Source organism: Crocodylus porosus, unplaced genomic scaffold (genome assembly GCF_001723895.1).
Source record: "Crocodylus porosus isolate Cpor-Errol unplaced genomic scaffold, CroPor_comp1, whole genome shotgun sequence".
NCBI lineage: Eukaryota > Metazoa > Chordata > Crocodylia > Crocodylidae > Crocodylus > Crocodylus porosus.
In genome coordinates, this window is record NW_017728943.1 from 32,269,988 (window position 1) to 32,282,336 (window position 12,349).

Below are 12,349 nucleotides of genomic sequence, written 5' to 3' on the forward strand. Positions count from 1 at the left end.
AGCTGAGGTAGAAGGGGAAAGTGAGGCCCTAAGGGGTGGGCAGGCACAAACAGGAGGCAAGATGCTTGATCTCTCCACAATATCTGCTCCCGCACTGCCTGTCCCCCTACAGCAGTGGGGGGAATTAATTAAAGATGACCATCCAATAATTAGATTCTACATGTGGAAAATTATAACTAATTTAACATTTCAAGGTATAGAATCTAATTATCCGGGGTCATCTTAAATTTAGTGTTATGTTAGATTAGAGTTAATACAGTATTTGGATTTTACTTAATATCATTAACCCTAAAATTAGGATTAGTGCACTAAAGAGAGAAACAAAATTACAAATTATTCTACAGCTGCAAATCAAACATCCTCCAAACATGGGCACACTGATCATTGCAGCAGCATAAGACAGATCCTTTGCCTTGATGAAGCATATTAAATCCATGACCTGTAACCAACTTCACTTTAGGCACAGATTCCCTACTGCAATTTATTGGGCTCCATTCAAGAGTCCATCCATGCAGAGACAATGATCTGGTTTGTATCTAAGTTATTAAAAATGTGTCTTTTTTGTTCTATTAGTTAAGTTGCTTGACAATGTTAAGCAGGAGAATGAGAGAAGAACAAATTTCTTGTTTCCAGAGATATATAAATACGCATAAAAAAAGAAGTACAAATTCTGTGTCTAATTTGAAGCATTCTTAAAAACACCCCAAACTAATCACTGTGGTTCACACCTAAAATAGTGATTAAGTGCTGGATTTCAATGCACAGTACAAAAGCTTACTGACTGGAACACGTCTTCAAGCCAGGGAAAATTCAGAAGGAAAGTAATGGAGATACTTCGTGCTGTGAACCATAACATACCAGGTCACTGAAATTCATGACATTATAAAACTGTTGTATAACAGTAGTGCCAACAGGGCTGGTACAATTTTTTTTTTTTACTTTAAAAATTCCACACAAAAGCAGATGAAGATGGAGTAGAAAAAAAAACACTGTTTATAAATAAAACATTTTATAAGTTAAACAAAAATGAAAAAAGTACAGAACATTCTTTCCATCCTATCACACTTGCACATTTCCATTCAAACAGCTGAAATTCATTTTTTTGTGTTTGTGTTTAGTACCACAATAAAAACGTTGGATGAAATCCTGTTGTGTATCCTGTAACTCAATGGATAAAACATCAGGAATAAGTTACAGAAATGGCAGTGTAATCCTTTCTTTTAAAAACTTACTTTTGAAAACTTAATTAGAAATAAGACCTTTCCAGGCTGAAAATTCACTGACAAGTGTGGAAAGATAGTCCAAAATGATTTTTCCCAGGAACAGAGATCTACTTTTTAAAACATCTAACCTGTTGATCACTCCCTTGAAAGTCCAGTTCCACCACCATCCCACCTCCCAAGCTCCTCCCTCCACACAAGTGCAATTTTGCTGGAATTACAAGGAATCAAATCACTTTCTCCTCTCCTGCTGTCCTCACAGAGCCACTTGAGGAAAGAGTTTCAAGCGAGAAAATAAAGTTCATAGCAATGCACTTTGCACATTCATTTGTAAATTGAACGAGGACCAAATAGCTTTAATCCTGGCAAGATATGACCATGCAGAGATAAATTTGAATGTTCTAACAGGCCAGTTTTTCTGACCAGAAAAAAAAACAGGACGAGAAGATTATTGTGTGTTTTAGTAACTCAAGTTAGACTTTTAAGTCACCTCGAGACCCGTCAGTGAGCCATGGCAGAAATCAACCTTGAATTGAGGGATTGCCACTGCCGCTGAATATCTTACTGATTATATTAGATAGCATCTGACAAAGCAGGTTGCTCCCTGGAAAAGTTTATGCCTTTCTGAAGCAGCTAGTCTCTAAGGTGCCACCCTGCCCTGCCTTCTGCCTAATTATCTTAGGTTTCTTTAACACTGTGTAAATGCCCCACACCAGTTTTAAAAACAACCAACTGTTATTTGAAAGAACTTACTTGAGTTTCATGATATTTTATATTCCTTACAGTTTACATCCTTAAACACTGCCATCATAAAGTTCAAATGGAGTCAGAAGAAATTAAGTTGCTCAAGAATGTATATTAAAAGAAAATGTGTTGGTGCAAATACCAAGGAATCTACAGGCAAAGTTCTTTGGGTAGATGTGATATCTTGTATTAGACCAACTGAGTAGCTGGAAAAAAGTTCTTGGCAAGCTTTCAGGCGCAGTCACCCTTCATCAGGCATAAGGAGCCTCTGCTGGTCTGAGACTCCCTATGCCTGATGAAGGATGACTGCACTTGAAAGCTTGCCAAGAACTTTTTTCCCCAACTACTCAGTTGGTCTAATACAAGATATCACATCTGCCCAAAGAACCCTGCCTGCCTATGTTCTTAGACCAACACGGCTACAACCAAAAACCCAGCAAGGAATGTACATATGCTTATAGAAAGTTAAACTGCATCTCTTCTGTAGCTGTTAAAATGTTAAGAGAAAAAATCTTCTGAAAGGGCATGCCACAACATTATGTCACATGTCCTGCAACAACTCTAAACCTGTTCCCAATCAATGACCTCTGGATGGGCTCAGCTGTTGAACATGTCCACAGCTTTAAGTGTCCACAGCCTTAAATGGTCCTTTAAACACCAAATGCTAAAACTCTTCAAACCTAACACAAAACAATGCCATTTAAAACTACTTGGGGGAAAAAAATCTGAATGTCTTCTTCAGCTGGTAATTCAAGGTACATTTTTCTAGACACCGCCTACAAGTGCAAAAACATGAAAAGATGGATTTTATGGAGAAATGGTACTTTTACTTCCTTTAAAAAGCATCAGAGGAGGTATAGTTACTAACACTATCATGTTTTCTTTTTTTCAAGGGTGACTATTAGAGTCAGTCTACATAAATGAAGCTATTGAATTCACTGGATAGTAAAGCAAATGTCCTAAAAAACAGAAACACTGGAACTGAGCAGAACAGTTGCTGTATTTAACTTGATTCCAAGTTAACACACCCCAACCTCCCATTTAACGCAGAAAAAATAGCCCCCCATCTTGTAATCTAAATATGAGGCAACGGGGGAAGATACTTGCTCTGGCTCCAGCTCTGGCCCTGAGCCCAGGTCAGGCTGATGCCTGCCTCCCTGCCACCTCTGTACCCATGGCATCCCCACCATACCTTGCAGCCTCATACCCCATCCTTTTGTTTCCCCATCTTCCCCCATTTGCCCTCCTTCTCCCATCTCCCCTCCCACACCCCTCCCTCACTGCCTACCCTTACTCCTACACCGGCAGGCTCTGTCCCTGTTGCAGCCTGGAGCAAGGAGCATGGCCCCACAGCAGTGGAGCCAGCTCCATGCCATAGCGCCAGGCTGGGACTGTACTCTGAACTCCAGGCTGCAATGGGGACCAAGCCTGGAGGACAAAGGTAAGCAGTCAGGGGGTGGGAGAGCGTAACAACTCCCCTCTCCTCCTATCTGCCTCCTACTTCCTCCCCCATTGCTCCCTTCACTGCCTGCCCCCTTACCACTTCTCCCACTGCTTGACCACCACACCACCTGCCCTCCTACCACTGCTTTCCCCACTTCCGTACATGGAATATTAGAACAAATTTATCCATTTTCCATGTATAAAATCTAACCATTGTGTACTGGTCTTGGATTTGGGTAAATACAGCACTTTACTGCAACAGTTCAGTATTTTACAAGAAATTCATATTTCATGGGAGAATGAGAAAACTATTACTATAACAAAACAAAAAATTACACTTGTAATTAGTTTTGTGATTAAATATAAAAAAAGCGAGCATATTTAGAAGAAAGATACTTCAGTATTCATGGGTTTATAGCCAAAAATGTCAGACTGTTCTTCCCCTGTACCTCCACATCAGTGAATTTGCTGCCTCACTCCACATAGCTCTACATGTTAATACTCTGCTCTACACGTCTCACTGTCACTTCTGTACTGTCATAATGAAAGGCAGAGTCTAAACAAAGCAATGAGAAATATAAAAAAGCTGAGGAAATAAGAAAGAATCAGTCAGAAGTAAACACATCAGCTGGCAAAAGCTGAACAAATTCAGTGATCACTGCACACAAAATAGTTTTATTTCAAAACTGCCATTGCTTTCTATGAACAAATTCAATTAGCCCAGTTAGAATAACAATGGAAACTTTGCTTTTTACTGGCAAACAATGGTAAAAGAGCTTCTAATGAAGTGTTCTTTCTATTCTTTACAAGCATGATATATTTGTTAAGGTCTATACATGCCATAAAAGTCATTTTTCTGTTTGGAAACTTGTCATAATGGAGTGACTGTCCATTGATTCAAGCCATTTACTGAATATATTATGTATTTTAAATATCAAATATTGTGGGGATGGGAATCATTTTTTCTAAATGGCTCTCACCCAGTGACACTAATATCTAGTATTATAAATATAAGAACAACATGGTAAGAGTCTGATAAAGCAGAACGAAAATAAATTCCAGTTAATTGGTATGCTAGGTTATACAAAAAAACCGATTCTGTAATTTCCAATGGAGTTTTAGCTACTGTAGGGTTCCAAATGAATTGGAAAAACTCTATGTCAATCCTCCCTTTACTGTCACTTGATATAATACTGAATGGGGGGAAAAGTGCTTCAGTAAAAGTACTACATACATCTACTAGGAATGGCTAGAGGAAAGTGACAATGATAATAAAACTGCATAGTAATTACAAGATTGAAATGTAGAGTTAAAAAATACAAAAATCAAATATGCATAGTTTGGTGTCTCCTAGATGTACTTTTAAGCTTACCTTCACAAACCAATTCCTACTGCCCTCGATCCCCCAGTTTTTGAATACCAGAAACCTTTTAAGCACACCCACAACACCAAAATACACACTCTTAAACTGCTACTCATCCACAGCACATATAACTGCCACCTACTACCCAACATCTTTTCTCCCTATAAGGGACAGAAAATCTGCACCAAACTGCACAGATGTGAACAGAACAGAACTCCTTTCCCCAAACACCAACTCAAAGTCAAAAAGCATTTTACCCCACTTGACCTTCCCATTTATCCTCCCACTCCATGTCCAAGATGTCACATTCCAAAAGCATGCCTCATATACCTGTATTCAATTCACTATACACATAGCTGTTCACTGCACAGGAGTGACAGTATATACACTGCATATCTACAGAATGCCTTATCAATTACAGTGGTTATAAGCAGAATCCTGATACAGGGAGGGTAGACAGCTTTAGATGTAGAATCACCCACATATTTATTTGCACACAAGTGTTTGCTCTGAATTGTCCGTTTCCATACCCCTAGTTTATCTGTTGCAGCTCAGGCCAGGGAGCTGTTTGTTTTGCAAGTTTCTGTTGTTTTTTTTTTGGTGGCGGGGGAGCGGTTATTTTGTAATGGCAAAATGTCTCTGTCCAAATAAACAGGAGAAGCTTTACTTTCAGTTAATGAAACTTGCCTGGTACCCTACTTACCTAAAGAGTGCAGAGTAAGTGCATACACAAGGAAAGAGGACAGGAACCACAGCTTCTCTTTCCAACCTGAAGGCATACCTCGGAAGTTCCACAGGATCTCAAGCTTCCAAACAGCCTAGAGAGAGCTCAAACTCTACATGACCTCTACTTACCCAGTAAAAGATTACTTACAGAGAGCTTATGAGCTCCATGTAAAAGCACCATTATTCCAGGATCCACAGAGTTTGAAACTTAATGAATTCCCTACATTTGCTACCTTCCACAGGCCTGGCAGAGCTTTTATTCAGCTTCTTCATGCCCTGTGTTAGCTTTATAAATTGCACTTTGGGCTACACAGGCTCTACAGCTCAAACAGCTACAGCAAATGGGCAAATTTTACCAATTAATTACAGCATTAATATCATAAGCTTGTCATTTTTTTTAAAACAACAAGGGTTCAAAACCTTGAGCTACATTTCTTAAAAATATGAAGGTGTTTCAGAAAGTAATGGTAATTCCTCAGTAAAAACACTGTGTGTACAATGCGTGGAAACTAAGTAGCAGCAGAGGGAATACTGATGCACTAATAGCAGCAGAGGGAACACTGAAAAGCACCCAGATGTCATTCAGCACAATATTTAATTGGCATAAACAAAGAGCCAACAAAATTACTATATTACACTGTTGAACACATTATCACATATCACTTCTCTATATAGCTGTAAGTCTCAGTAAGAGATCACTGCACACAAAATAGTTTTATTTCAAAATTGCCATTGCTTTCTAAAATACCCCCATATATTTGTCTCCTAGCTGCAGATGCCAAGGAGTTCTAAGGTGTTCTGAAACCACAGTACTTCATTTAAGTACGCATAGCCTCAGGATTGTGTGCTCTTAATCACATCTTCATACTTAATCTGAGCATATTTGATTTCCCAAACTTAACATAAACAATGCTCATTAAGCAGTGGCTAACCCAACCACACCTAGTGCTGGGGTACCAGCAGCCATGAAAGTGATTAACTCCCATTATTCTGAAGGCATCTAAAAGCTTCCTCCCCTTAACCAAGTATGGCAACTATGACACAAATAAAGAGTTCAATTACATTACAAAATAGACAACAGAACCAAAAGATTCCATGCATTTAGGCAGTTTATGCAGTTATAACCAATGTGCCACTAACTAATATCTGTTATAACATAAGCAACAGGGAAACAATTTAGATGTGTATTATGTTGCTCTTCAGCAAATGATACATCTTACCAAATATATGTAAAAGTAGAGCTGACTCACCAAAAAACAGTAACTTAAAAGAAGATGACCAGTACAGTATAAGACACACAAACTTGCTCTAAAATTTAACTAGCTATTATGGGAGGAAACTGGTCATAAAGCATAACCATTACAATTACACACAAGTGTTTGATTTCTGATTAATCGTGTAAAAACTACCAAATTTACTAGATACCTTGCTTTAATGAGACTCCATTTTCTTCAGTAACTATGTACAGTTTTTACATTGGAGAAAGCTTTTTTAAAACTAAAAGGTAGACAGCAAGACATTAGGTAAAAGCCAGATTTCTCAAGTTTTATAACCTGCAATTCCAAAAGCAGTGCAACTAATTCTTGAAAAATTCTACAGGAAAATCATTATCTTTAGCTTTCAGTGTAAGCATGACAATTTTCAAAGGAAACAAGGGTTGTTGTTTTTTCAGCAAAGTTAACTGGGGATTGAAAATGGGGCTCCATAATGGATCTTGACTGTAGCCTTAAAGATAACCTACAAACAGCATAAACATGGGCCCATGCGTGTGTGTTCTGAATATAGAAACCTTAAAAGCTCTTTTTTTTTTTTTTAATCTGAGAAATATACAAAAAAAGCCAAGTTCCATCTTTCCTAATTTGCTGGAAGATCTATGGAATTCTCAGGAGATATTTATTAGGCTGTAACACCAAAGCATAATTCAAGGACAAAGAAATGAGAATTTGTAAACCACAGGTGCAATTCTTGATCAGAGTGCTAACTAGCCACTGAGGTTAACCGTTCATAACAAAAAACCCGTCAAATAGCATGCTCGCCTCCATTTTCAGTGGTTTATTTTGAATTTCCTTTGATCTAGATTTTCATAATTTCCTTAGCTTTCCAGTCAGAACGCAGTCTTTTAAAGTTGAAAAAAACTGAATACCAATTGAAGGAAAGCAGGAAGGCCTATACCACAGAAAGAAAGCGTACAAAACCACTTCTCCCCTTTAATTTTGAAGGGAGAATTGTAATCTCTCCACAATGAAACCTGACTACAAGAGTTACCATGAACAAAACCCTGTCTCCACTAAAGAAATAAAGTTTAAACTGTTAAATGTAAAGAATACTGTATATCTTGAATTGATCTGCTCTTGGCTTCAGCAAAAATTCCATACATGTTACACATACCTTCTTGCTCTTCTTCACTAGATGAAGCCAAATAAGCTTGAAAATCCATGTCAAGAAGTTCATCCTTTTTAAATGTTCTACTTAGTGAAGTTACTCTTTCATGATCTGTTTCATCCCATGTGACATCTACCTTTAAAAAAAAAAAGATAACGACACAAAAAGTTAAACCTCAACTTGGGTCAACATAGAATTTCAAACTTCCTATTACAGATTTATCAAGACAAGTAAAACAAAAGCCTGACGTGTTATGCTAAATTTTCACAATAAAAGGCTACCTTTAGAGAGTAGAACCAAAGGCCTCATTTTAAATTGATTTGAAAAGCAACCTTAAGGAACTGCTATGGAGTATCCACATCGTATTAAGTAGATCAGATCATCAATACCTTAACTCCAGGTTTTTCAAATGTACCCTACATAGATTTCCATGTATTTTAAGTACACAGATAGACGGAGGAGTCCACTACTGGATAAATAAAATAATTTGTGATGAAATCACAGCTGAAAGCACTTAATTTTTTTAATGCCTATATGTAGATCCAATTAAAAGATTTATTTGTAAATATTCAAAATTGATCCTTTTCGCAGATAAGGTATACTTGAGACTGACAGACAATGCATTATTTACAACAGGTTGAATCTCTGTTTAAAGTGATAAACTTAGCCTTACTCACAAAGTCTACTTGTAACTCATAAAGCACTCACATAACATAGACTTTCAGCAAGTTTTCACCACATAAAAACAAAGAAATCAAACCTTTCTCCACTATCTCCAATGCCACAAATTCTTTATTTACGTATTTTACAAACCAAGCCAAACAGAACTAAACAAATTACAAAAGAATTAGGAAAAAATAAAAAAGAAACATTGTTAAGGTACCTTTGATGTTCCCATAGCAGCAGATGTGAAGTACTTTGGTTTATATGCAGCTCCATCCACTTCTAAGGCTACATCCTTTGGCTCATCATCAAATGCAACATTATCTGGAATAAATCTTAAAAGCAAAGATGTCTTGTTATTGAAACATGCTGCAGTGCTTCAAAGGAATAAATGGCACTGAGGTTCAGCTTATTTCTAATTAAAGCCTTACAAATTAGTACAGAAAAATTTACTAGGATAAAGTGTGGATAAGACTGTTAAGAGAGGAACATACACAATTCAGTTCTTAAATATTTCCTATATCTGTTAAGAGACAAAATTGAGCTCTCAGTTTTGTATCTGTACAAACTGAGTTTCATATCAACTGTTTGAACTGTACTTTCACATCCTTCCCATATTTACCATAACCTTATGAAAACCAAAAATCAATCAGTCAAAAAAATTTTTTAAAAATTTAAACTACTTATTCTGAAATGTTAAGGACCTTACACATAACCAGGATGGGTAGAGCTTCTTTCCAAGCATCACAACTAGAATTTTGTAACTATACAATAAATCATAAAAATTACAGAGAATGCTTTCCTTTTTCTGGCCAGGAGAATGTCATACGTGTATACAAAACCGATAAACAAACTGAAGCAAACAGCTCTAAAATATCAAGCAACACAAGGATTAAATAACCAGTACTATTGGACATACTTGTATCTTTCCTAGCATGTCAAGATTACAGCACAGAATACAAAACCTAATAAAACAGAGGCAGAATCTCTTAACTTTGCTGCCTGATGCTCAAATGATGATTACAGAATTTGAGAGATGAATAGAAAACCCCTGTATGTCAACTAGCTTTGATCCTGTAAGCATTACTTGCTCTTTTAGGACAGACTTACTGAAAGAGTTCCGATTTTCTTACAGCAACAGGACAGAAAAAATATTTAAACACCACTAAAAATTAAGAGAAAAGCTACATAAAGCTGTGAAATACTAAAGGAACATTAGCTTAAAACAATTTCTGGGGAGACTTCCAATTTTTTATGATTTCACAAGTCTTAAATAAACATGACTAGAGAAAATTCTTTTTTCAGTATCTTGACTTTGTGCATCGACAAACACATTGTACGCAGGCAGTTTTGCGACACCTCACATTGCACAGGTCTTCCCTGCTACAACAGCAAGGATAAATATTTCATAAAACAAAATAATTGTGAGAAACTAAGAGATTTGGACTGTTTAAAACGTCCTTAACTTTTTTCTAACTAGATTTTATGTTACTGATATTCCTTGCAATGAAATCTGTACATCCCTGTACATTTTTCCAGAACATCCCAAAAAAAAGCCTCCGTCCCCAACATAACATTGAATGAAAGATCAGGGATATGCTTTGTGAAACTTCAAACTTTATAGGGTATGTTTAGAGCAAATATGAAGGTTTAATTAATAAGGACCAAAAGTTAGGTATTCTAAATTACAATACTCAAAATCTATGAAATAATACACGTTTTTTCCCCCATAGCATTCAATCTACCAAAACTGGGATCCAAGAGCTGATTTCTATTGACAATGTCAAAGGAGAAAGGGTTTTTTTTGTGCAAAAGAATTTGGAACAAAGATAAAGCAGTACACTATTTTAACTTCCTGACTTCTTAAAGGTAGAGCTGAGAATGATCGAACTTTCCAATTTCAGCCTCAGCACAATGCTGCCTTACATCCGAAAAACAACAGAGTAGATGTCAGTGTCCTACTAAGTTTACCTGACTGCAAAAAAAAAGGAAGATTTGCACCTGAAACTCTCTTTTAAAATACTTTCTTTAAGGTGGGTACTTTACAAGTTTTCCATCTAATCATAAAAATTATTTTTGCTTCTCCTGAGAAAAGCTCAGTGTATTCATGTCTTAGTTCAAAGACTATTACCATATTTCACAGTGTATACATCAGGTTCTGAAACTCAATTTTTGCATCTTAAAAATCAAACTCGACTTATACACTGTGCCACATCAAAAAACTGAGCACAGGGCTGGGCTCAATGCTTGGCTGTTGCGGCCTCATCCCCTGCAAGCGGCACTACCTGGGCTGTACCAGAGCTGCTTGCACGGGATGGGGCTGTACCAGCTGGTCACCAAGCTGAGCCCTGTCCCCATCCCCTATGAGCAGCGCTGGGCTCACAGGAGATGGGGCCACACCAGCCAAGCCTGGTCCCAACTTGTACATTATGCCTATGAAAATCCTTACCTTTTAAATCGGAAAGCCAGGGGTTGATCTATACACCCTGTCAGCCTATACACTGTGAAATATGGTATAAGTTTTTTGTCTCAATTTTTTGATAATGAGAACAACAGAGTACACCCCCAATACTTCAAAACTTGCTTTAATTTTTCCCTGAAATATATCATTTGCTTTACCTCAGATCTACAAAAGAACAGCTACTTTCAAATTCCAGTCCATCACATTCCTCATATATTTTATTAGCTGTTTCAGGAGAATCACATTCTACTACTGCATAGAAGTATTTCAGCCGTTTGAACTGATATTCTCTTAATTTTTCTGTGTGAAGCCTGTGAAAGTAAAGGTGACACATATACGCAGAACACCGTAGTTAACACAATAAAACAAAGTTATAGCTTTAAAAATACATTACATATTTAAAAAAAGAAAAAGGTAAGAAAAAGTTTTCCATACACAGACTAAATCTTACAAAAGGATCAGATCTTTTGCTGAGCAGTCCTACCCTCATGTATAGTACTATGCTTGGGCATAAAGGTTTAACTTACATTATTCTCTTTTCAGGACTAAGGCCTAGTAAATCAGGACACCTCCTTCAGGCTGCATTTCCCTTAAGATCGATTAGTTATTATGTACAAATACTAAACCTTTCTTTTTGTAACTCTGATGCACATTTTGACAGTACACAGCACAGAGGCTTTGTTTTTGTTTTCTTAAGAAACACACTTTAGAGAAGAATGCTGTGCACTCACTCCAACGTTTTGTTCAGCTTACCTATTTTGACAACAAGCATCAGGGTTTAAATGCAAGTCCCATATTCCAAAAGTGGAATATTTCTGTAAGTTAGTCGATTATGATTTTACTGAATGGTACCAATATCTCCATCTAGTGGTGAAAAATAACTGACAGGATTTCTATAGTTTATGATGATCTTTCAATCAGAATTTGAGGTTTACATATGTGATTTTTTACCTATCAGTACAGACACATACTCTTCCAAATATGCACAACCATTTCATTTCTTTAGTACTACTGTTTTTAAGATATATTATAAAACCTATTTTCACTACAAAAACTTTTCAGCTGCTTGCTAAGTAGCTGGGAAAAAGGATAGAGCTGATGTTATGAGTTGTAGAGCATATTCTGTTTGAGGCTAAATTGTCTAGACAGAGATACCAACAGAACAGTTTATTTGGTTCTTATCTTTCTATACACCTTAAAAATACATTACATATAGTACACTATACCATACAGTTGCAAAATAATGATTTAACATTCAGCAAACTAGGCTCACAAGCCATGAGCTAACACATGCAGGTGAACCACTGAGCCCAAATGGAGCCCCACTACATGAATGGAATGGAACAC

The 12,349-nt window shown here is 36.9% G+C and overlaps 1 protein-coding gene across 1 annotated transcript in view; it reads right to left on the minus strand.

The window, feature by feature from the left end:
- ESF1 (ESF1 nucleolar pre-rRNA processing protein homolog) overlaps positions 1-12,349 on the minus strand; it is a 76,518-nt gene that overhangs the window by 49,121 nt on the left and 15,048 nt on the right. The window contains exons 6-8 of the mRNA XM_019549124.1: positions 11,161-11,313; positions 8,762-8,876; positions 7,885-8,014 (exon numbers count right to left, since the gene is read on the minus strand). Of these exons, the coding sequence (XP_019404669.1) occupies positions 7,885-8,014; positions 8,762-8,876; positions 11,161-11,313 (398 nt within the window). The remainder of the gene's footprint in view (positions 1-7,884; positions 8,015-8,761; positions 8,877-11,160; positions 11,314-12,349) is intronic.